This window comes from Gambusia affinis, linkage group LG11 (assembly GCF_019740435.1).
Source record: "Gambusia affinis linkage group LG11, SWU_Gaff_1.0, whole genome shotgun sequence".
Classification (NCBI taxonomy): Eukaryota; Metazoa; Chordata; class Actinopteri; order Cyprinodontiformes; family Poeciliidae; genus Gambusia; species Gambusia affinis.
This window is the reverse complement of record NC_057878.1, coordinates 25436638-25461587: the sequence shown is the minus strand read 5'-3', so window position 1 is coordinate 25461587 and position 24950 is coordinate 25436638. Positions and strand designations below refer to the sequence as shown.

At 46.1% G+C, this 24950-nt stretch overlaps 2 protein-coding genes across 6 annotated transcripts in view; one reads left to right on the top strand and one right to left on the bottom strand.

Moving 5' to 3' along the window:
* LOC122839734 overlaps nt 1-24950 on the bottom strand; it is a 155605-nt gene that overhangs the window by 96693 nt on the left and 33962 nt on the right. For all 4 annotated transcript variants that reach the window (XM_044131648.1, XM_044131646.1, XM_044131649.1 and 1 more), the window contains 5 exons: nt 3545-3643; nt 3289-3387; nt 2076-2180; nt 983-1090; nt 165-269 (listed from right to left, as the gene is read on the bottom strand). In XM_044131648.1, the coding sequence (XP_043987583.1) occupies nt 165-269; nt 983-1090; nt 2076-2180; nt 3289-3387; nt 3545-3643 (516 nt within the window). The remainder of the gene's footprint in view (nt 1-164; nt 270-982; nt 1091-2075; nt 2181-3288; nt 3388-3544; nt 3644-24950) is intronic.
* On the top strand, nt 15572-19430 carry LOC122839738. Of its 2 annotated transcripts, none has more exons than XM_044131656.1 (2): nt 15572-17367; nt 18110-19430. In XM_044131656.1, the coding sequence occupies exons 1-2, from the start codon at nt 17308-17310 to the stop codon at nt 18935-18937; spliced, it is 888 nt and encodes a 295-aa protein (XP_043987591.1). In that variant the 5' UTR covers nt 15572-17307; the 3' UTR covers nt 18938-19430. Both variants share the same exon structure in this region; 1 of them encodes a protein (XP_043987591.1).

Sequence of the window (24950 nt, the reverse complement as noted above, 5' to 3'; positions counted from 1 at the left end):
ATAATTATAAAATGACTATAAAACCATCACAGCTCCAGAGCGTCTTTCACCTTCTTGTATCATCGTAATGGTTCACTATCTGATATCGTCAAAATTTGTAAAAGGTACAGTGAAAATCTCAGCATGTTGGACATTTGTGTTGACATTGTTTAGAAGAGACTCACCTGACATCAGATTGTCTCGGAAATAAAATAAGAGGCCTCCATCCACGGAAAACAAAACCAGCATAACCAGCAAATCCAGGAAAATTCTCACCTTATCTGACATATCTATGGAAAAACATGGAGATCAGGATAATATTAGACATACATGCCCAGACATACACGCCATGGTGGCGTAGGGGGATAGTGTGACCCATGTTTGGAGGCCTCCTCCAAACATCGCAGGTTTGATTCTCGAACCCGGCGATATTTACCGCATATCTTTCCCCCTTTTCTGTCCTACTTTTTTATATGGGACACTAGAGCCCACAAAAGACACCCTGGAGGGAAAAAATAATAAAACATGCTGACTACCTCTTATATTTTTCTGACAAATGTAATAATAATTATGCAAAATATTATTTGTTCAGAGTTTCCTCAACAGTTTGAATAAAGATGTCTTTAGTAATTCAAGTGATGAAAGTAATTCATCACTTGCAAAACTGGTAGAGACAAATTTCCAAAAGACATCAGTGAAAAATTATTCTACAAAATATTGATTAAAAGTCAGTGAATACCAATACATGCCACATGTTCTATTTTTGTATTGTTTTTGATTGGCAAATAATTATCAGCGTCTTCTACTTGACCATACTGCACTACTCTGTGACTCAGTTAAATGTATTTATTTTTGTATTAATAATGTGAAAATATGTATATTTGTGTTTTCTTTCAGCCATAAATGTACATTCGGGTTGATGTGGGTTCAGCTTCTGATCAAACTGCAAACTCTGCATGCCAGCAACTGTTGAATATTAAATACAGTTTTAAAATAAACTTACCTGACAGCAGATTGTTTCGAAAATGAAAATGCAGGTCACCAGTCTCAGAGACAAGAAACACCTGAATATGGAAGATCATGACGATTCCAAACCAAGTTGAAAATATTTCTATGGAAAGACATGAAGACAAAATCTTAGACATGTCCAGTAGAGATGCATTAAAGTTTATTAGCCTGAAAAATTATTATTCTATATGTCAGCTTTCTTTCAAGGATGCACACTTTCAAAATTGTTTTTATCAGTATTAAACAGTGTTGTGATGTTGAACTGGTTCTCCTGCTGTCACAGGGCAGCTGTGGTTACAACGTAGCTCACCACCATCATCGTGTGGGTGAAGGATTGAATGTTGTATGAAGTGTTTCTGACTTTATCCAAAAGTCCAGATAAAGTACAGACAATTTACCATATCACACAAAATCTCAAGTTAACACATTTATATTTATGATGTGGCAAAATGTGACAAAAATATCTATGTGTACAAGCTTCTAGATTTAGATATGAACACACAGGCCAGTGACACAACACATAAAAGTAAAGAAATATGTAACGTCTCTGTTTCCTGTCACCTGTGATTGAGGTTTTACCTGAAACTAAGATTTTACTGAACTGTAAAATAAATAAATCTTTTGCTACTAACATCAACTGTTTGGATTACTGATTTTTGTCTTACACCCAGTGCCAGAATTTTCCCTTAGTGGTCTTGGGGAGGGGTTGTAACACTGCTTTACTGGGGCTGTAAAAACACATAGTCAGTGAGGAGATGTGCAACTGATGCAAGAGGACAATAACTCCCTCAGTATACATCTGAAAAATGTCTCGCCCTCACTTATGAGATCATAGTTACGCCCCTGATGTTTATTCACCAACAAAGGTACAATGTGGTCAATATGGGTTCAGTTCCTGACCAGAGAAACAATGAAAACTCAGTATGTAAGAAAATTGAGCCCATAACAATAAAAGGACAACTAGAATCATTGCAACTCTGAACTTTGGTCTGCTTTCTGAATCAGATCAGCTCTTCGACACAATCTAAGGACAATTTAAGGACATCAGAGTTAATGTTAGTATTTATACAGCTGTAAAATAGACGTACCTGACTTTGAGTAGCCTTGGATGCCAGAAAAAATACTTGCATGAAAGGAAAACAGAACCAGCATAAACAACAACTCCAGGAGCATTCTGATCCAAATTGAATTTTCTATGAAAAAAGACAGTCTAGATATTAGATATTAGATGTAGCCCAGTACAGATCTGGACAAAAGGCAGCAACGTTTTTGAACATGTCCAAGTGATTGCTTAAATGTAACATGTCTCTTAAATTTAATTGTCTCCTTGTTTTGAGTAAACAGTTTGCAGTTCTGCAATTCCCCCCCAACTACCAACACTTGTTTATCAAGCTGGAGATTTTATGTAAAAGGTTGTAACATTAGGAGAAAATTTTTAATTGTATTATTTCTATTGCTCTCATAAAATGTAGATTAATCCATGCCCACATATACCAGGGTAGCGTTACACAGAAGCAGATCTTTCACTCTATAACTGATCTGAGACTAATACATAGAAATCTCAGGAGCCTTTTAAACAAGTTGGACTTGTAGTTACAGTGTGTATCGTATTTACATGCTGAGTTAAGAGGATCAAGTTTAAGGTTAATTTTATGCTTACAATGTGAACAGTCGCTGTGAAGTGGAGTTTAGATTTACAGCCTGACCTACCTGGAATTCAGGCTGGATCAAAATTATTTGCTTACATTCGGATCGGCTCAGAGTTTGATAAGCATATTTATAGCACAAAGAAAACTAAACAAGAATGCACAATATAGATCTACTTATTATAGTCTAAGTAGAGAAGAAGAAGAGGGAAAAAAGAAAGGTAGAGAAGTTAGTTGTGCAAAGCACTGCACAATGTGCATGTAACTCTGCTCTGATCTGTTTTCTTCAATCACACATCTCAGAAGATTTGCACTGGAGTCCCATGTTTCAAAAAGCTGCAAAAATGGAGCTGAAAGTCATTAAATAAAAACTAAAAACAGGAGAAGTTACACTGCATTGTCAAACGGTGTTCTAAAAATAAAGGCAGTAAAAGGTTCATTATAAATATCACTTCTGGTTTGAGCCTGTAACTTAATTAACACAATACCTATGGGCTTGACCTGAGCTGGATTGTTTTAGGCTCGATCTAAAACCTAAAGAAGCACAATTTAAAAACATTTGTTGAACAATCTTTTTTTTGCAGGAACTTTTTTATTTCAACTCTTTTAAGACTGCTCTCTTTGAAAAAGTTATACTGTTGTAGAAAAGACTCACCTGGTAGCAAATAGTCTTTGAAATGAAATACAATCTCCGCAGAAATAGCAAGAACAGCCGTCACGACAACAGCAATTCCTAAAAATGTTAAATATATTCCTATGGAATAAAAAAGAAATATTAAATTATTAAAGTGGGTTTTGATGTGAACCCACATCAAAAGCATATTGATGTGGGTTCAGTTTCTTACAGTCATAACATTGAACACTCAGCATGCCAGATATTAGCATTAATACTGTCATAAAAAGGGACTTGCCTGGTATAAAATTAAAAAACCATCCCACAGAAACAGCAGAACCCAGCAGAACCAAGAAAATCCGCATAATCAGGAGAATTCTGGTCCAAAATGAAATTTCTGTGAAAAAAAGTTAAATATTAAACAGGTGTAGCCCCTGCTTAAAAACCATGCACGTAAGGCCCTTTAATATTTACAAAATATTTACGAGGTTGGTTTTATGTAAAAATGAAAAAAAGGGGATAAGTGAGAAACGTGTATTATTGTTTTTGTACATTGTCAAGAACTCTGGTATGAAAATGTATGTAAATTTGAGATCAGTCCAGGCACATGCAGAACAACGGATCATAAAGTACCTAGAAGATTGTGGCAGCCCTGTATGTTGATTAAAAATGATTGCTTATTGTGTACTCTTTGTATGAGAATGTGTTCTCTGTATTCTATTAATGTTGTAACGAGAAAATAGAATCGAAACATCTGATGTACTAATGTTTTATATGATTTTAATGATTGAAGTAATTATCGCAACATCTAATGTTCTGATGTTTTATATGATTCAAGTAATTATCGAAACATCTAATGTACTAAGATTTTATATGATTTTAATGATTGAAGTAACTTGTATTATTAAAGTTAGTATAGAACAAGGAGAAGTATAAGGTTGGGGTGTGGAGGCTGATGCAAGCCGTTGTGCAACTCGGAAAGTCCCAAAAGTCCCAGGCTATGACACATGCTGCTGTTGCAGCTTGGAAAGCCCCAAAAAGGCACCAGCACATAGTTTTGCAATAGGGTCATTGTGTCTCAAGCTGGAATCAATTGCTCTCGGAAAGTCCCAAGATTTACAAGCACATTACCTCACGAGTGAGTCATAGTGCCCAAATTTGCAGATGGGCGGGTTACGCAACTATGAAGCAGCGCACAAACTGTTCTTTGTCTCTCTCTCTCCCTCTCCCTTCCTCGGTGTATACCCCAGGGAGGGAGAAAAGTATAAAAACATGAGACCAAGGTGATACATTGTTCTTCGTTCCCGGCGCTGAGACTCTACACAAGAGCGGCAAGAAGACCAGCAGAGGACTACACCCTGGAACCAAGAAAAGCGCCTCACAAGGAGGACAACGGAGCTCCTCACGCCGGACCAAAGGGCGAGTTCCACCAACCCAATCTCTTGGTTCCTCATTGGATTTCCACACTCTGCACTCAACTCCACGATCTCAAAATACATCGCAACGGACTTGGGGAACTGAACAAAAGTCACAGGATTGATCGCGAGCTGTTCGGCCGGACGGCAGACAGTTCATTTTGTTTCTGTTCCGAAGAGGATTTTTTGATTCAAAGACAAAGATTCTGACCAAGGACTACAAGGATTTCTGTTGCCCTGATCCAATCCCACCGATGAGTATGAGATTCTGCCGCACCCCAAAGCCTTATCTGATAGAAAGATGACAGTGTAGGGAAGTTTTTAGAGGAAGGTTGAATTAATCTAAATTTTATTAATTTCTTTTATATGGTAATCCTAGAGCAAAATTCTGTATACCTGTCTTTTCCCCTGCTAAAGCTTGCTTAATAAATACATACATATTAAAATTCTGATTAGGTTGTGGACATTGAAATTAATTGAGTCATTCGAGTTAGAGTTCTTCTATTTATAGTAAAATCAGTATGCATGATTCTAGTAAAGTGGTGGCTTCGGACTTTCCTTTGGTGAGTGTAAATAATGACCTTGGGGCTTAAATCTTAGCCACTAAATAAAATCTAGCCGGTAACAAGTGCCCGTTACAATAGAAAGAGAACTGCCGTTAACAGAAGTGGTTATTGGAATTATACAGCTGCGAAGGCTACTCAGTTGGTTGTTCCTTAACTGAAAAGGGTCATAACTTCTGGATCGGAGGCAGTCAGTGCTAGACGTGTCTCTTTCGCCACCAGTTTAAACAGATTATCTCTTATAGATCACATTCAGGGTAAGACCCGGGTCTTAGAGATTTTCCGGACCTGTTAGACAGAGAACTGGTTCAGTAGTCAGCCCGAGGAGTCGTGAGGAGAGGGCGGGGCTGGCTATTGCGCAGTAACAAACATGGCGTCCCTGGGTGGGCCCAAGTCCAACGGAGTAGGAGGGCCTCAGGTACTAAGTCAGTAAAAACAGATGTGTGATTCTGAATAGCTCACTTAGTGGCTAGCTCCTAGGGAGAGGAGCTAGTGGTGACTGATAGGGCTGTCAGTCACAACCCTCGCAGTAACTGTATAGCATACAGGTGAGGGAAAGCTTCTACTGAGGATAAATGACCAGATCCAGACAGTGAAGCCAGTAGCCAACCCGGCCTGGACCCATCCCTGCTCTATATCGATAAGAGAGGCTTTGGGGGAGAGGCAACTCGAAGACAAAGAACAAGAATGGATAGTGAAGATGATGGATACTCGAAAGTTGGACCGATGCAAGAAAATCCACAAGGAAGTGGCCTAGGCCACGAGGATGGCGAACAAAGTAAAGGAGAGTGGCGATCTATGCTCACCACGTCCCAACTACAAAGAACTCCAATGAAGTTGCTGCTACTTGGTGATGGGATAGACACATGGACCGAAGTAAACCAGCGTATGTTTTATGATCATCACTACGCACTGAAGCGGGACGGTCTACCGGAGTTGATGACACACCTGACGAACACCAAAGGTATCTACAGCTGCTCCAAACTGGACTATGGCACACGGTTGTGTGTGGTTCCATGTCCGGTTAAGGTCAGCAAAAAGAGTGAAGTTAAAGCCTGGCTGAAGTGGTTCGCTGACCTTCTGGAGGAAAAGAAGGACAACGAGATAATAACGATCTACAGCCCGTCTGAGAAATATGACGGCGTAGTCAAGACAGCGACCCGGGCAGCTGGGTTAGACGGAATACTAGTGGACCCCCATGCCAGGGGAGTTAATCGCTACACGGAATGCCGTGAGGAATTGGAGCGGCTGGCTGCCTACAAAAAGGAGAAGAAGGAACGGGGACAAGTATCAGCCCCGGCTATGAGAGAGGAGGAATCGGATGTAGCTGAGGCTCCATCCTGTTTCCCGAGCAGGAAGGGAACCCCCGTCGGAGAACTGGGGTCGGCGGACATGGAACTCGTCATCCAGACTTCGGACGACGACGAAGGACCATCTCGACTGGCTCCGTCATCGGCCCCGGGAAGTCCTCGACCGACACGTCCAGAGGAGGCGAAGGAAGCACTCCAGCAGATGGTTAAGGACGGCGAGCTGAAAAAGGCTGCGATCGGCTGGAAAGCTCAACAGTCCGAGTTTCGCCCGACGCTTCACAGCACAGGGAGGAGACCATCGGCGCCGCCACAACATCGGGAGGAGAGCAGCTCAGACGACGCGGGGGGCAGCACAGACGAGGAACTACGGGGAACCGACAGACCGAGGAAAAAGACCCAGAAGTCGGACGGCTGGAGGATGGCCCAGGAACTGGCCCCACTGCCGCCGGAGGCCATCTGTGTCAAGATGCAGACCGGGCTCAAGGTGTTTCAGCTTGTTGGGAGCCCATGGGACATCGAGGGTGATGGACTGATCGTGTTCGCCAACCACAAATACAAGATTCACAACCGGGAATTCCGAGGGGACCTCCAACGTCAAGCCGGAGAGAGTTATCAGCAAAACTCACTGCTGCTGCGGGAAGCGGCCAGGGCCACTGCAACTAGAGGGAAGGTCCTCATCGTGAATGGCTACAGGCTTCCCTACGGGGCAGTGATTCTGGTCCCGATCGACGCTTACCAGAAGGGGGATAACCTTGAGGACTACCGGAAAAAGATTTGGCACGGCCTCGAGCGGGGTCTAGTGGCCGGTAATAATGGGGGAATGAGGCGAGTTGTGGTGAGTGTACAAGGACTGAGAACACCAAAGCTGCCGGGGAACACCGCCCAGTCAGTCGCTGAGAACGGGTTGGTGACCATAGCCAAGACCAACAGTCATCTTTTCGGGTTCAAGGAACTGGTGGTGGTGGTCGACCCTCGTCTGCACCGGCTTCAGACGGAGCAAAGAATACGAATGGCAGCTGCGATAGAGAACAGCATGGTCAACCCCCCACCAGAGGCTAAGAAGCACCCCCTGGTGATCCCGCCGAGCTCGCCTCCAAGTACCTCACAGGCGGGCAAGGCCAAAGTGGTGGAACCCATCAAGATAAAGCTGAGAGCCTCATCAGACGGAGCCGATTCCCAAGCAGCGAAATACGTCAAAGAGTTCACGTTTGAAAGAAGCGACAGTGAACAGGAAAAATTCAACGCAGACAAGGTGAAGAACGAACGGCAGGCTGACAAGGAAGATGAACTGCTGAAACCGGTCAAGATTCAGCCGCTGAACTCCCCCCGATGGGACCCTCTTCGACAGCCGCGGTACGAGGACATCAGCGACGCAGAGGACGGAGAGGAGCAGCGCGAGGACGAACATCCTGCAGCGGAGGAAGAAGAGAGCGACCACGAGAGCGCCTTCTCCGACCCGAAGCAGCCTCCAGCTGATTACAGGCCGCTCCGGACGGGACAACATCGAGGGAAAAAGAAGGAGACGGAGACGTTTGACATCGAAAAATCTTCTGAGAGGTTGGCTCGAGACTTGACCTGGGGTCCCGTCCAGGCTAAGGATGGACGGCGGGCGTATGTACCAGAAGTCGGGCAAAAGGAGTACCAGATCCCGGGAGGTTGGGCCAGCAGACTGGAGGACCGAGTTACACTCGAGGTGGAGGCAACAGTCGGGGAATGGGCTAACATACTGATGACACCGCGACCCTGACGCAAGACTACTCCCTGACCGCCAACTTCAGGACAGCCTACATCGGGATTATATGCGACGTGATGCTGCGACGACTGAAGAAAGCCGCATACAAGTATTCGAGAAACTCGACAGAAGCTGGACGAAGTGTCTGCTGATGAAGAGGAGCCCCAAGGGACATCTCTGCAACTGGGACAAGGGATCCGCTACCATTAAAAGGTGTGTCAGCCCAGCCGACAGGATTAAGTGCGAGCCAGGATGCTTACGCCGAACTCAAGAATCTGAGACTGATAATTAGGAGTAAGGGTGCAGATGAGACCAACGAGGAATATCTGAAGGACGTCTGGCCTACAGTGGTGTCTGCTACTAAGCATGAGGGAGCCAAGAAGCTGTGGCTTACTAGCGTGACCGCGGACCCGATGACTGGATCGGAGTCTGCACAAAACCACTATGAGAGGTTGGTGTTAGAAGACATGGATGATGAAGAATCCCAGATCAAGAGAGCCAGAGGACGACTTGACAAAGGGAGCCGGTTAGAGCCTCTTTGGCACACACTCAAGCAAACCGTTTCCCCGGCACGATATGTGAAGGTGCTGCGCGAAGTGACTAAAGGACGGAGAGGTGAGCTGGCCTTCGTGAAGCTGCCGGTGAGAAGCACCACAGTCGCCCAGATGGACACAGCAGTGCAAGGATTTGACCTGGAGCAGCACTACTTCGAAGAAAGAAGGAAGAAAGAGTCTATCCAGCCTGCAAAACCATCTAATAAGGCAAATGTGAGACCACCATCTAACTTCCAAAGCAGACCCTACCAGCAAGGAGCACCGGAGCCGCAGGGAAAACCAGTCGTCCCGCCAACACCATCAAACCAGCCAAGGAAAGGCCCGTTCCTGTCAGATGAGGATTATAGAAAATTGAGCCCAGAACAGAGGATGGCCTCCGTGAGGCCCGCAAAGTCGGGAACGGAGGGTCAGCGTAATGGAGTCCAGGTCATGGGTCATCTTAGAGAATGCCTACTGGAAGGGGATGAAATCTACGCTAAAGTGGATGGAGTGCCTATCTAGTGGACACCGGAGCAGAGGTGTCTATGACCCGCAAAGACCTAAAAACAGCAGGACACCTAAAGGTTCAATTTGCCAATGGAAAAGTAGAAGAAATGCCATACGGGACCTGGAAAGGAGTAGTGTGGGTAAAAGGTCCCTATAATCTTCTCACAGTAAAAGACTTAGAAGGACTAGGAAAAAAGAAGAACAATCGTCGTTCCTTGGAGCGGCGACTGACAAACCTGAAAGCCAGGCTTGTGAGAGTCGGACCGACACAGGCTGGACCAGAAATACAAGACTGGTACAAGCCGGTCGACATACCAGCAGTGACAGAACAGAAAATTGAAGAGAGCGACTTCTCCCCGGCTGGGAAAGAGAAGCTGCGTGAGATCATCACATCAGCGGAGGTGGCCCGGTTCAAGAACGACTGTGGGGATCTGGGTCCAAAGTTTGTTCATCACATCGAAGGAGGGGTACACCCGCCTGTTCGACAGTACCCGTTGAACCCGGGAGCGGTCGAGGAAATGGACAAAATAGTGAAGGAGCTGAGCGCCCTGGGAATCATCAGAGAGGAACTCAACCCCATCACGAACAGCCCCATCCAAGCGGTAAAGAAACCTGAATCGGCAGGAGGGGGTTGGAGACCGGTGATCAACTTCAAAGCCCTGAATCGAAGAACCGTAGCGAACCGAGCCAGCCTAATCAACCCGCAAGGCACGCTGAAAACGCTTCGCGTCAAGAAGTTCAAGTCCTGCATCGATCTGGCTAATGGATTTTTCTCACTTCGCCTGGCAAGACAATCCCAGGGTAAGACAGCGTTTACCCATAAAGGCAAGAGCTATGTCTGGCAGAGGTTGCCCCAGGGATACAAGAACTCTCCAAATGTTTTCCAGTCGGCCGTGATGGAGGTACTGGGGGATGTGGGGGCAACAGTCTACATAGATGATGTTTTCATTGCTGATGACACTGAAGAGGAGCACCTAGCGAAGCTGCGAACTGTGGTCGAAAACCTCACTAAGGCAGGTCTGAAACTTAATCTCAAGAAATGCCAATTCGGACAGTTCCAAGTAAATTATCTGGGGTTCCAGGTCACGTCGGACCTGGGACTCTCGGAAGGATACAGAGAAAAATTGATGAATATTCAGCCCCCTCAGTCAGAAAATGACCTGCAGAAAATATTAGGATTATGTAACTATGTCAGAGACCATGTACCCAACTACCAAAAATATGCCAGACCGTTGTACAACTGCCTGAAGAAAAATGAAGACGGAGAAAACGGAGAAAAGCAACCATGGGTTTGGACAGCAGCTAATCAACAGAACCTGGAGGATTTGAGAAAGGCGATCCAAGCAGCTGTGAGACTGGAACCAAGGAGTTTGACGGATAGATTGGTGGCAGAGATCAGCTGTGAGAACGACGACGCCATGATCAAAGTAAGCAACGAGAACGGGGGCCTGGTTACCCTGTGGAGTTACACCTTGACCTCTGTGGAAAAGAAGTACCCACAGGAGGAGAAAGAGCTGGCGGTGCTAGCTCGTTACTGGAGTGTCCTGAAAGACCTAGCACAAGGACAACCAGTTAAAGTCATCACTCAAAGTCAGGTCCACAAGTTTCTAAGAAAAGGGACTGTTGAAAGCACCAAAGCAACTAACGCACGGTGGGGAAGATGGGAAGACATCTTGCTAGACCCGGAGCTCGAAATTGGGCCTACACAACCCACGAAGAAACGACTACAAGAAGCGCCTGAGACACCAGAACAACCAGAGTGGATACTCTACACCGACGGATCAAGAAAAGGGTCCGATCAGACGGCCTACTGGGGGTTCATCCTGAAGCAAGATGGCAGAGAAAGATGCCGACAGAAGGGAAAAGCCCCCGGCAGCGCCCAAGCAGGAGAAGTGACAGCAATATTGGAAGGACTGTTGGAGTTGGTGAAACGAAGAATCAAAAGTGCCAGAATAGTCACGGATAGCTATTACTGTGCTCAAGCCTTTAAAGAAGATTTGGCCATTTGGGAAGAGAATGGTTTTGAAACAGCCAAAGGCAAGCCAGTGGCGCATAAAGACTTGTGGAAAAAGATTGCCGAGTTAAAGCTGCAGCTAGAACTCGAAGTTGAGCATCAGAAAGCGCACACGCATGAGGGAGCTCATTGGCGTGGGAATGAGGAAGTGGACTGTTACGTCCAACAGCGGAAGATTGTCTTTGTCGGTACCGAGAAGTGGGACAGTACTCCCAAAGGTCGGGAGGTCCCAGAAGAAAGGTGGACGAGGTCGTCACGGAGCGTGCATGAAGCCCTTGGACATGCCGGCGTGCGACCTACCCGTAGGGAGCTGGAGGAGCAAGAGCTTTGGATCCCAGTGAAACAGGTCCAGCGCGTGCTGAGGGACTGCGAAGTGTGTGGTCAATACAACGCAGGTCGCCGAGGGCAGCGGTTGGACGGTTGACCATCAAGAGCACAGCCTGGGGCTCAGTCTGCATGGATGTTGCAGGCCCCATGGGGATAACAGGAAAAAGAGGTGAGAAGTACCTCTTGGTGCTGGTGGATTCTATGTCGGATTTGTAACTGTAAAAGCAGCCAGGAAAGCAAACGGCAATAGTGTTGTCGGCATGCTGGAGCAAGTGTGCAGTGCCCTGGGAATCCCGAAGGAGCTGCGTACGGATAATGGGACGCATTTCCGTAATGCACAGGTTGATCAATGGTGCCAGACCTATGGGATAATGCGAGTTTATTCACCCCATACACCCACAAGCCAACGGGTGGTGGGCGCACCATAGGATTAGTGAAAAGCTGGATAGCTAAGAATGCTAACACCAGCAGCTGGAGCACCAAAGCGGTGGAAATTGGACAGGCCCTGAACGACAGAAGCAGAGCCGAGAGACCCGCCCCCGCGATGGAGCTCAACCAACGGCCGTTCACCACGAAGGAAGTGGGGCGGAGCTCCAGCGACAAAAAGGAGAAGCTGACGCCCAAGGTGCCATTCCAAGTGGGACAGCGCGTGTGGGTCAGAGCAAGAGATCAGCCTGTGAATGCAGCAGTGAAACCCAAGTTTGAAACAACAGACATAGTCAAGCAAGTACTGGATAGGAACACAGTGTTGCTGGAAAAGAAGGGGATCCAAGGAGTCGAACAGCTCAAGCCAGTTCCTAACTAAAGTGAAACAGAAGCCGGTGAAATGGCCAGTGAATCATGTAATACTCCACCCTATCTCGGACTGGCCACCGTGAGAGGGGTGGTTGTAATTAGAAGAACAACTTCAGGGATTTGGACAGGAAAAGCCCTGAAGAAATTGGAATGGGCCAAAAATGGAATCCTGTCGACGGAGAAAGAAATGGTGATGTGGAGTGGACCTAAGAACTGCTGCCCTGTTTGTTTAACGGACAACCAGCTCCCTACCACCTGGGAAGGACCAGGCCGTGACAAACCCAGGCGACAGGAGGCAACGGCGTTGGTACTGGGCTCCCTGCCGGTCTCTCCGGTCATCGTCTTGAGCACCCTGTTCTGCGGGAACTGCCGGATAGGATACCTGCCCCGACTTACGGTGGTAGCCCAATGGGGCTGGCAGGAGGAGGAACTGAAAAGATGTCAGTGCATGTGGGACGGCGAGGAACTGTGCTACTGTACTGTCTGTTGTGACTTGATTCAGAAGGCAGGGGTGTCTCCAACGGGACAGGCTGAAGGCTGGCAGGTAAAGAGATACTACAGCGCCCTACGCCTGTTTAAATCGAACGACCGTGCCCGGTCAACTTATGAGAGCCCCATACCAGCACCCCCTTGGTTCCCCGGACCTTCTGCTCCTCCTGTTACTCCGGAGGACCCGTCGGGGACAGAGGAAGGGGTGTGGAAGACAGCAGAGGGGCCCCATGACGAATTGTGGACGTCTGTTCAAGCTGCCTGGCCATATGACCCCTCTCGGACGCACGTACCGTTCCTACCGGTAGGCACCCAACATTCCCCAGTAATCTTTCGGGTGTTTCGGCCTCAGTTGAGTCATCCTGCTGGAGAGTTAAATCTACTCCCGGATGACACTAAAGTGCAGGCCGTCAACGGGGGGTGGACAGGCCCTTGGGAGCTAACCACCTGGGCGCATCTGATCTTGGAGATCATCAATGACTGCACCATCCCAGTAACGGATCTACCAGACGTACCAAGGGAGAGTGGAGTACGCACGTCGAACGTATACTATTACAACACCGAGCTGGATGGATGGGGCAGTAATGCCTCGAGACCCAAGGAAAAGTCATCTCTTTACTGGGTGACAGCAGAGTCATCTTTCCGCGATGGAATACTGCAGGTCCCTGGAGGCGTGGCTCATAGGGTAAGAACGCCCTCTGATTCAAGCACCACCCGTCAGGTTCAACTGTCAGTGAAGATGGTCATCATCCCTTTTAAGGGGATCTACTCAGTCGGAGCAACAATCAAGACGGTGCCGGATGAACAGGTCTATGCCACCGTGTCCCTTACTGAACCGGAGCCACCTCGTAAGAAAATAAAGACCAACCCCTGGCAGGCACTCACCTTCACATTTCCATGGAAGAAGAAAAATTAGAAATAACGGACCTACAGGCAAGAGGAACACGAGTCGTCACAACTAAAGGTCAGCAAAAAAATGAAAAACGAGATGGAAAAAGATATTTTGTAAGTAAACTATTTAAAGTAGGCACGGGGGCTTGGTCAGGGACTTCAAAAAGAGGGCCTTTTCTGAAACTCCCCCATGGCTCCGTTTTATTAGATAAACCAAGAGAAGATTTCACTACTTCTATCCCACTTTCTGAAGCTTATTATTTCCAACATTTGATCTACCTACGCCCAACCGATCTTCAAGACATAGGGAATGTGGGAAATGGCGATGAAAAGGTGCCGAGATCATGGCACAGCGTGTACTATTTTTCCCCGTCAGAACCTGCGGTCTGGAGGGGGCGACAAATGTCTAGCGTGGTGAAGCAAGCAGAGATTTCCCCGGACTGCCGGAGACATCTCCCCTGGATCTTCAACACTGTATACTGGATAACAGCAGGAATGGAAGTAAGAATCAGATGGGGACCCCACTATTTGGAGCCAATACAGGGATTATACTGTGAAATAGCGTTGAACGGCTGCTTCATCTGGGCATCATCCCCCGGCATGGCTAAAACTCTGGTGAGGATGGAAAGTGACCCGGACCGTTTCATCTTCAACAACACTCGACTGCTGAGACTGGAGATGGACAGGGTCTACCCCAACCCTCCGCATCAAAGGATTTTACTCCACCACCTATGGGGTACCGCACCTGCTCACACTGCAGGGCCAATCTTTGTGCACATATATCACCATTCCAATCCCGTGGGGCACATGCATGGCGCCTGGGAGGATAAGGCGGTAACAAGTGGTAGTGCACAGGGCCCACTTCCCAGGCCCGACTGTTGGAGGATGTTCTTATGGAAGTGGGTGTGGAGGGGTTGGAACCAGATCTGCCCTACCCTCTCCAATATATACCACGCTGCAGCGAGGAAGAACCATCAGAGGTTGCAAAGAACCCAGCTGCCCAGCGACACACCAAAGCATTAAAGAAGATCTGTAACTCCAACTGAAGCAGACCCCAGAGACTGATTCGCCACATGTTGGAACCAAAATGGAAGACATCCATCTGAAAAGAATGCCTCTGAAACCAAACCTACTGGCCGACATATCAGCCCCGGAAGACTCAGGCGAGCGACTCGGATACCTCTGAAGGACCCTGCTACGGAAAACGACTACGATTAAGGCCAAATCCTTTGTTGCAAAAGCGTTCTTACGCTCTTCGCCCTGCTAATCGCTTCTGCTACTCTCACCACTATCCTATACTTTGTTGGAGTTGGACCATGGCAACTTACACACTCAAGAGTCACCTATGGTCACTCCAAGTACGCTAACTTTAATTGCTGGAATGTAAGTACAACATCCGTCTTTGTGCCATGGGAAAAAGATACTTCCACCGAGAATATGACTGCTGTATTTGCCAAGGATTATGGCAAAAAGTATGTGGAAAGTCGAGCATTCAGCCTGAATGATTCCGACATCGATGCCCTCATGAATCGTACATGGGAGATCTACAACTACAACTTCCTCCCTGACGGAGTTCTCTGCTGGATAAGGATCCTGCAACGCAAGGAACGCCGAACCGTCCGATGCAACTGGATCCACCCAGACCTAGGGGTGCCGGAATGGCACTGCAACATGGCCTGTCGACCTTTGATCTTGTTGCCCCTACAAGGATACTGGGATACAGAAGTAGTCTATGGCTCCGCATAGAGCCTCAGGTTGTCGAACCTGGCTCCCACGTTGGGACTTTTGGGGGGATTATCACCTGAACTGTGAGGAAGATGTTGTCGTCACCAGAAGACCGCCTGTGGTAAGACCTCCAAAGAATAAGACACAACTTCGTCAGGATTCATCAAGTTTTACGAACATCACTGCTTTTCTGATTCGGCAAGGCCCCAGACGATTCATATATCAAACGGACCAGGCAGACTGTTATGACAACAAGTTTAAGTTGCTCTCCAGTTGCTTGTGGAACAAATTTATGAGATGTGGCAGTCAAAATTACATAGTACTAGGCATAGAAGAATACATAACTGTCTCATGGGTTCGCGTGAGAGCTGTGCGAACTGAAATAGAACCCTGGCTAAATAACTCGTTCCCATGGACCTACATTGCACCAGCCGAGCTGTACTACATTGGAGATTTTCCTGAAGGGACTGCTCGTTCTCCCGACGGGTTAAAAGGACCACAGGTTGCCGACCTGCGCACCCAACGACTCCCAACTCCTGACGATCTTCTCAATGCTCCTAAAGACCAGTTTGCGAAAATCGACAAGTGTGTGGCCAAGAGGATCTTCGACAGCCTCAACGGAACCACCTGGAGGAGGACTCTCTCCTCTCCACGGTGTGACATCTGGCAGACTAATTACGCCCTTTTCACCGTATGGACCTATGAATGCCCTGACCCTGACTTGGTCCCAACAGCAAAGCTCGCTCTGCAAGGCTGGTATGAGGATTATTATCGAAAGTGGGACTGGGAATTTTGGGGATTTCAACAAAGAGAATTTCAAAACTGGGTGTTACCTTGTCTCAGTCAATCAAATAATTATTGGATAAAATATCAGTATGTTGCCACTGTCTACTCCAAAGAAGTCACCATATGGCCCGGAGCTTTTTGGAGACCCGAGCCATATGTGAACCCAAGACCCTGGCGCATGACGTGTCGACGCAACAACACTGAATGCGTCATAGCATTGGCCAGGAAACCTTGCCAAACGCTCATAGGCTGGGAAGACTACTGCAAAGACCATTACGCAGAAGAGTATGACACCCATTCATCGGAGGTTACTTGGAGGAAGATCAACGGAGTGTGGCGGAGAGCAATCGTGAGTGGAAAGACATGTACTGATGCGATCCTGGGCTATCACCTCCAGAAGCGCAAAAGCATCCTTAATGCCCCCGTTCCCTTCATCCCACACCCTATCATCGCCATTGCGGAAGGGCATGCATTCCGGAAAAGTCTGTGCCAGGGTGAAGTAGACCATGGGTTCGACTGGGTTGGACCTAACCTTATGTATTCTAACCTTACCTGCTATGTGACCAAAGAGACATGGCAGCAATGTGGAGACGGAAAGAATCAACATGAATGTTACTGGTATGAGGTCCTGGGCTCCTCTGTGGCCACCGTAGTCACCGACGTTGTGGAAGGAGTTGCCGACGTGATAGGGGGAGGGCTCTCTATTGTCGAAGGTTGGATACTCAGTGCCCTGAGTATGTTGTGGCCATACTTGCTAGGCCTCCTGGGCGTTGCCGTGGTTTTGATCATAGGCAAGGTCATCGTGGAGGTGTGGCTGAAGGAACTTTGTCGTTGCAGGGGGAAGGACTATAAGCCCCTCCCCCCCAAGGCGGAGCGTAAATCCGCATAAAAGACGGCTGCTGTGTGCCTACGAGCCATTCCTCTTCACGGCTGCGGTGGGGACCTGACCTAAAGAACAACCATCATCAGAGATCATGGCATCTAACTCATCTACTAACTCTTCTACTCCGACATCACTCTTTGCGCCTATTCAAGTGAGTACCGTGGAGCAGATTAGTGTCATCTTTGCCTGGGTGATATATTCCCACACCGGTTTATGGTCTACTGATCAGCCACTACGGGTGGTTGTCGCTCTGCAAGGGTATATGAAGATCATCCTACGCCCTATCTTTCTCCAAAGATGGGATTGTGCTCTATCCCTCTTTGCTTGTTATTTGATGGGCCGGACCCGAATCAACTGGCGTAAAGGCATCGTCGCAGGCCTCTGGCTAACCATGGATACAGCTGCCATGGTAATGGAGTTGGTGTGTGGAGGAGTTCATGCCACCCGTGCCGGTCCTCTCAAAATCATCACTGCTATCGTAGAGGGGCTCTTGGCCGTCTACATCCTCGTCTACCTGGCACACCAAGCATATTCCATCAAGGGTAGCAGCAAGCGTCGCTGGCTCCAGAGATGGGCACTTCTGGTCCTTTGGGCTGTATGCTGGGGGGTCATGGTGATCCTTTATTGGATAAAGAAGACCTCTACATTGCCCCTCATTGCTTGGCTCATGACCTACTCTGCCATATTTCATGATTCCATTCAGGAGCCTCAAGCCCCCATCTACGATCCCCCCGTGATCAACTCCCCATGGCTCGCAGCTCAATCTGGCACACCAGCTTAGTCTAATTTACATCTTTTCTTCTGCTTTGGCATCTTGGCTACATATTTATGTAAATATTTTTTAATCAGTTGCAACTAATCATGAAGTTACCTGGGTTGCTATTTCTCTCTAGGTACCGATCTGCTGTGTGGGGTGTGGAATCCCCGCAGAATCCTATGGATTCCTTTGGGTTGCATCGTCAACTCGTTGGTGCCACAAGTGTGTGCACACTCACTTTAGCTATGTAACGGCTATCTTCTGCGTCGAAGGACGTGGGGTCCCGTACATTGCGGCTTCTACATCTAGAATCCTGGAGCGAGACCACAAGATCGTGTGGACCTCTGCCTTGGGCCAAGACGAAAACGAGCTATCATCGTCCAAACTGGGCAATGGGCGGATGTACCCCATAGTCAGGAAATTGTGGGAGAACCAAGTGTCCCGTCGTTGCCTACCTACTCTTCATCTTTTGAATGGCAAGGTGGTGGCTGTGGGAGAGTATATTCCCCCTGTTTGTCCAGTATCTCCGGATATGTTCGTCGACGTCGGAACCCAAACTAGCACAGCAACACAGGATCAGTGTTCCCAAACTGAGTTACTCAGTTCATCTCACCAACCCTGCCAGACGACTGACACCGGTTCTTCATCATCCACCTACGAGGAAGAATTCCAGGAGCTGTTGGCAGAGTTATGTCTCCCAACACCTCCCCAAGAGGTGACTGCGGCTGGTTCTGCCCCAGCTCCTCCACCTCGGCCGAGTCCCCCACATCTTCAGCCCCAGCCCTGCTCTACATCTGACGCGGATATGGACACGGATGTCTTGCTCCCACCACCGTCGAATCTCACGGAGTACGACGTTGTGGATGCGTGGACACCGTCTCCCTCTCCTACGGTCATCGCTGAAGAAGATGTCCTCTTTCTTTGCTGTGATGATGGACTGGACAACGGCCTTGACCTCTTTTGAGTAGGGCTGTGCGTGTTCTGCTGAGCACTGTCCGATCTCAAGGAGGGGGTGTCAAGAACTCTGGTATGAAAATGTATGTAAATTTGAGATCAGTCCAGGCACATGCAGAACAACGGATCATAAAGTACCTAGAAGATTGTGGCAGCCCTGTATGTTGATTAAAAATGATTGCTTATTGTGTACTCTTTGTATGAGAATGTGTTCTCTGTATTCTATTAATGTTGTAACGAGAAAATAGAATCGAAACATCTGATGTACTAATGTTTTATATGATTTTAATGATTGAAGTAATTATCGCAACATCTAATGTTCTGATGTTTTATATGATTCAAGTAATTATCGAAACATCTAATGTACTAAGATTTTATATGATTTTAATGATTGAAGTAACTTGTATTATTAAAGTTAGTATAGAACAAGGAGAAGTATAAGGTTGGGGTGTGGAGGCTGATGCAAGCCGTTGTGCAACTCGGAAAGTCCCAAAAGTCCCAGGCTATGACACATGCTGCTGTTGCAGCTTGGAAAGCCCCAAAAGGCACCAGCACATAGGTTTTGCAATAGGGGTCATTGTGTCTCAAGCTGGAGTCTATTGCTCTGGAAAGTCCCAAGATTCAAGCACATTACCTCACGAGTGAGTCATAGTGCCCAAATTTGCAGATGGGCGGGTTACGCAACTATGAAGCAGCGCACAAACTGTTCTTTGTCTCTCTCTCTCCCTCTCCCTTCCTCGGTGTATACCCCAGGGAGGGAGAAAAGTATAAAAACATGAGACCAAGGTGATACATTGTTCTTCGTTCCCGGCGCTGAGACTCTACACAAGAGCGGCAAGAAGACCAGCAGAGGACTACACCCTGGAACCAAGAAAAGCGCCTCACAAGGAGGACAACGGAGCTCCTCACGCCGGACCAAAGGGCGAGTTCCACCAACCCAATCTCTTGGTTCCTCATTGGATTTCCACACTCTGCACTCAACTCCACGATCTCAAAATACATCGCAACGGACTTGGGGAACTGAACAAAAGTCACAGGATTGATCGCGAGCTGTTCGGCCGGACGGCAGACAGTTCATTTTGTTTCTGTTCCGAAGAGGATTTTTTGATTCAAAGACAAAGATTCTGACCAAGGACTACAAGGATTTCTGTTGCCCTGATCCAATCCCACCGATGAGTATGAGATTCTGCCGCACCCCAAAGCCTTATCTGATAGAAAGATGACAGTGTAGGGAAGTTTTTAGAGGAAGGTTGAATTAATCTAAATTTTATTAATTTCTTTTATATGGTAATCCTAGAGCAAAATTCTGTATACCTGTCTTTTCCCCTGCTAAAGCTTGCTTAATAAATACATACATATTAAAATTCTGATTAGGTTGTGGACATTGAAATTAATTGAGTCATTCGAGTTAGAGTTCTTCTATTTATAGTAAAATCAGTATGCATGATTCTAGTAAAGTGGTGGCTTCGGACTTTCCTTTGGTGAGTGTAAATAATGACCTTGGGGCTTAAATCTTAGCCACTAAATAAAATCTAGCCGGTAACAAGTGCCCGTTACAATAGAAAGAGAACTGCCGTTAACAGAAGTGGTTATTGGAATTATACAGCTGCGAAGGCTACTCAGTTGGTTGTTCCTTAACTGAAAAGGGTCATAACTTCTGGATCGGAGGCAGTCAGTGCTAGACGTGTCTCTTTCGCCACCAGTTTAAACAGATTATCTCTTATAGATCACATTCAGGGTAAGACCCGGGTCTTAGAGATTTTCCGGACCTGTTAGACAGAGAACTGGTTCAGTAGTCAGCCCGAGGAGTCGTGAGGAGAGGGCGGGGCTGGCTATTGCGCAGTAACAAACAACATTTATAATTCAAATGATTATATACATGAAGGTTACTGAGAAATAATGGAAAAAAAAACAACAGAAAATCAAAATCAAATCAAACTTTATTTGTATAGCACATTTCAGCAGCAAGGCATTTCAAAGTGCTTTACATCAAATCAAACACAGAAACACAATACAACATAGAATCAACAATAAAAACAATATCAAGTCAGATTCTGTCAATAAATTTGCAATTGATTACGTTTCGAATACGACTCTAAACAAGTGGGTTTTTAGTTGAGATTTAAAGGAAGTCAGTGTTTCAGCTGTTTTACAGTTTTCTGGAAGTTTGTTCCAGATTTTTGGTGCATAGATGCTAAATGCCGCTTCTCCTCGTTTGGTTCTGGTTCTGGGGATGCAGAGCAGAAACAGAACCAGAAGACCTGAGAGGTCTGGAAGGTTGATACAACAGCAGCAAATCTTTAATGTATTGTGGTGCTAAACCATTCAGTGATTTATAATCTAACAACAGTATTTTAAAGTCTATTCTTTGAGCTACAGGGAGTGGAGAGACTTTAAAACTGGTGTTATGTGCTCTATCTTCCTGGTTTTAGTGAGAACGCGAGCAGCAGCATTCTGGATCAGCTGCAGCTGTTTGATTGATTTGTTGGACAGACCTGTGAAGACGCCGTTACAATAATCAATATGACTGAAGATAAACGCATGGATGAGTTTCTCTAGATCTGGCTGAGACATTAGTCCTTTAATCCTGGAAATGTTCTTCAGGTGATAGAAGGCCGTCTTTGTGACTGTCTTTATGTGGCTCTGAAGCTTAAGGTCGGAGTCCATCACTACTCCCAGGTTTCGGGCCTGATCGCTGGTTTTCAGTTGTAATAACTGAAGCTGTGCACTGACTCTAGATCGTTCCTCTTTAGGTCCAAAAATAATAACTTCAGTTTTGTTTTTGTTCAGCTGGAGGAAGTTTTGGCACATCCACACATTTATCTGTTCTAAGCATCTGTTCAATGATTGGATGGGGTCAAAGGTCACCTGGTGACATCGTAATGTAGAGCTGTGTGTCATCTGCATAGTTATGGTAGCTGATGTTATTTCCTGTTATAACCTGAGCTAGTGGGAGCATATAAATATTGAATAAGATGGGTCATAGGATTGAACCTTGGGGTACCCCACATGTGACCTTTGACCTCTTTGGTGAGAAGTTTCCAATTGAAACAAAGAAATCCTTGTTCTTTATGTACAATTCAAACCAGTTAAGCACTGGACCGGAGAGTCCGACCCAACTCTCCAGTCGATTCAGTAATATGTCATGGTCAACCAGTGACGTGCGGTCAGGGGAGGCAGGTGAGGCAGTGCCTCACCAGCCATCATGGAAAGAAAGAAAATATATAATCATAAAGTAATTTAAATTGTTATATTCATCCGGTGGTTTGTACTAAAAAATATTTATTTTTCATGTAGCTTCACCAATTTCGATTTTTATTTGTTCAAAATCGCTGAATTTTCTTATTTTCCCATTCAAATGCTTGGAAGCGATGCCGGTGAGGCAGCAGCGAGCTCTGCCTCACCTTGGATTGCGCAACCCCTGGCTCTGCGCTGGCTGCTAAGCGGAGAGAGCATGTTGCTGTAGGCGTCAATAAAATGGTTTAAACAAATTTAATATGTGAACTTATTTCCAATAATTTAGCTTATGTATATAATGTACAGTGCTTTTTGTCACCAACTGTGTTTGTGTAACGTGTTTCGTGTAATGAGCGATTATAAACGGCAGAGAACAGGTTCGAGGTGAGGCAGGCAGTTCTCTTGCCTCATGGCAGGGGGCGCTCAAGATCCCAGACGTTCGTCTTGTTCACTCCTCAACTGCCGAGTAAGTGACAGCGAGCTAGGCTAAACGATTCGGGAAGCAAGTCAAGTGCAGCGATAGATTATAATAGAGATAGTGATTTTTTTCCTCTCGCTTATCCCGACTTTCGACATGGATTATTTTATTTTGTTTTGTTTTTTAAGGAAATGTGTGTTTTGTGAGCTACAGTTTGTATGTGTAAGGATGCAGAAGTGAAACATAACCTGTAAACTGCTGTCAATCTATGCATCTATTTGCAAATCTGATTCTGATGACGTCAGTGCCTCACCAGCTATGAACCTCACCGCACGTCACTGTGGTCAACAGTGTCAAAAGCTGCACTGAGGTCCAACAGAACCAGCACTGTGGTTCTCCCACAGTCCGTATTTATATGGATGTCATTGAACACTTTTATGAGGGCAGTTTCTGTGCTGTGGTGAGACCGGAAACCAGACTGGAAGGAGTCAAAGCAGTTGGTTATTGTTAGGAAGCTATTTCAATAACTTTGCTGATGAATGGGAGGTTGGAGATCGGGCTGTAATTCTGCAGTAGTGATTTGTCTAGATTGTTCTTTTTTATCAGTGGTTTGATTACTGCCATTTTCAAAGCCTGGGGGAAAACACATGAGAGCGATGAATTTACTATTTGGATCAGAAAGCCAAAACTTCTCTAGAGGAGACTTGTGTACTTGTATAAGTGTATTTCTGATTGATCAATTATCTCATTAGTTTAATGACTGTATTGAATTTCCTATCTATGAAATAGTTTAGGTTAACAAGGGACAAGTGAACTCAACATGGAAAAAAACAATGAGACAATGGGATGATGGGAGGAAGATAAGAGTAAGGACTTACTCAATATAGGTAAACCTGCGTGGTATCTACCAGAACTTAACAAACTCAAATAGCCATCCGACAATTGAGTTTAAGTTCTTGTCCCAGTTACTAGTGAACAGAGGAGTGGGGTGCTACACATGTACACCAGTATAAACCTCACATATTTTTAAAGAAAGCTTAATTGTTTGCATTACTTTTACATAGCTGAGAGATTCCAAAAGAAGTTTCTCATGTGGTGCTGCTCATTTCTCTCCCTCTCCCCTCCTACTATGAAGGTAAGAACCTGACTTTTCCCTGTAACTTCAGTGGACAAGCCTACACTTATACATCGCTTTCTCTTACTATTCACAGTGAAGCAATAGTCCTGAGCCCAGGAATCTCCACAGACAGTTTCATGAGTAATTGTTTTTTTTAAATAAACCTTTTAAAATCTTACTGTTCTCTGTGGAGCTTTGTGAATATGAGTCAGACATCTAAACAAAACCACAATGGAGCTTACCAAGCGACCTAGAAAATCCCACTTGGCTGCAAGTCTCACAAACACAGCGACGCAGCGCATTGTTTCTATGTAAACATGGCATCTTCCACTTCGACTGATTCTCTGCAGTGTATTTATGACTCGATTAGTGCATTATTTCTACCGGATTTTCACGATATATCAGTTACTACAATGGACAGGAACTAACAAGTTCATGTCATATTTTTTGGATGAGATCAAGGTGTTTGAGCCATGTGATGTCTCCAACATTGTGCACATCACAGCAAAATGCTTTCACTCAATGAGGAAAACGGCAGATCCACGCACCCTCTACATCAATATAGCTGTGGACAGGATCGCTGATGCCTATTGTTCTTTGAAGGCTGGGTAAGTCTGACATTCATCGTTTTGTAGGCTACTTTTGAAATTAGTTGGTGATTCCTGTGGTTTGTTGGTAAATGTTTGAGTGTGCCTAGGCCTGATACACGGTACTTGGTGCTAGAGTGGCTAACACAAGTAACAGTTTAGTCCAAAGCCTTTTCTGCTAAAATAAAATCTTTAGTGTATATCAGATACAGTACACATTGCATATTGATCTGTTTAGCTAACGTAAGACTGTGTAGCAGACAGGCTTCAAGATGTAGAATTCATTCTTTTTCGATTGTTGATGCAAAACCGTTCTGACGATCTCTAGTCCACAATGTAGTCTGGCACCGTCCGGCCACACACGTGGCAGCCACGTTAAAAAAAGAATGTGCATCAGCCAATGAAACACGGCCCTCTGGTAAGCTCCATATGTTAGGATTCAAGTTGGTGTGAGTGCTCCTCTGACAGACGATCTTCGTGGGAGAGTTTCCGGCAGGCTGGTGCACCTGCAGCGGATTCCCGCAATCGGCTGCAGGATTCTTAAGAAGCGGTGGAGCAGCTATTCATCGCTCTATGGTCCCACTTGTTGGTCAGAGTCAACCCCAAGTTCTTGTCATGTCTATGAGTGATCAAGTTAATCTTGTTTCTGTCATTTCTCAGTTCT

Excerpts from the sequence above, each read along its gene's own strand:
- LOC122839738 (XM_044131656.1), top strand. The coding sequence starts at position 17,308 with ATGGCATCTAACTCATCTACTAACTCTTCTACTCCGACATCACTCTTT. Across the intron at positions 17,368-18,109 it reads CACTCTTTGCGCCTATTCAA|GTACCGATCTGCTGTGTGGG; the intron begins GTGAGTACCGTG and ends ATTTCTCTCTAG.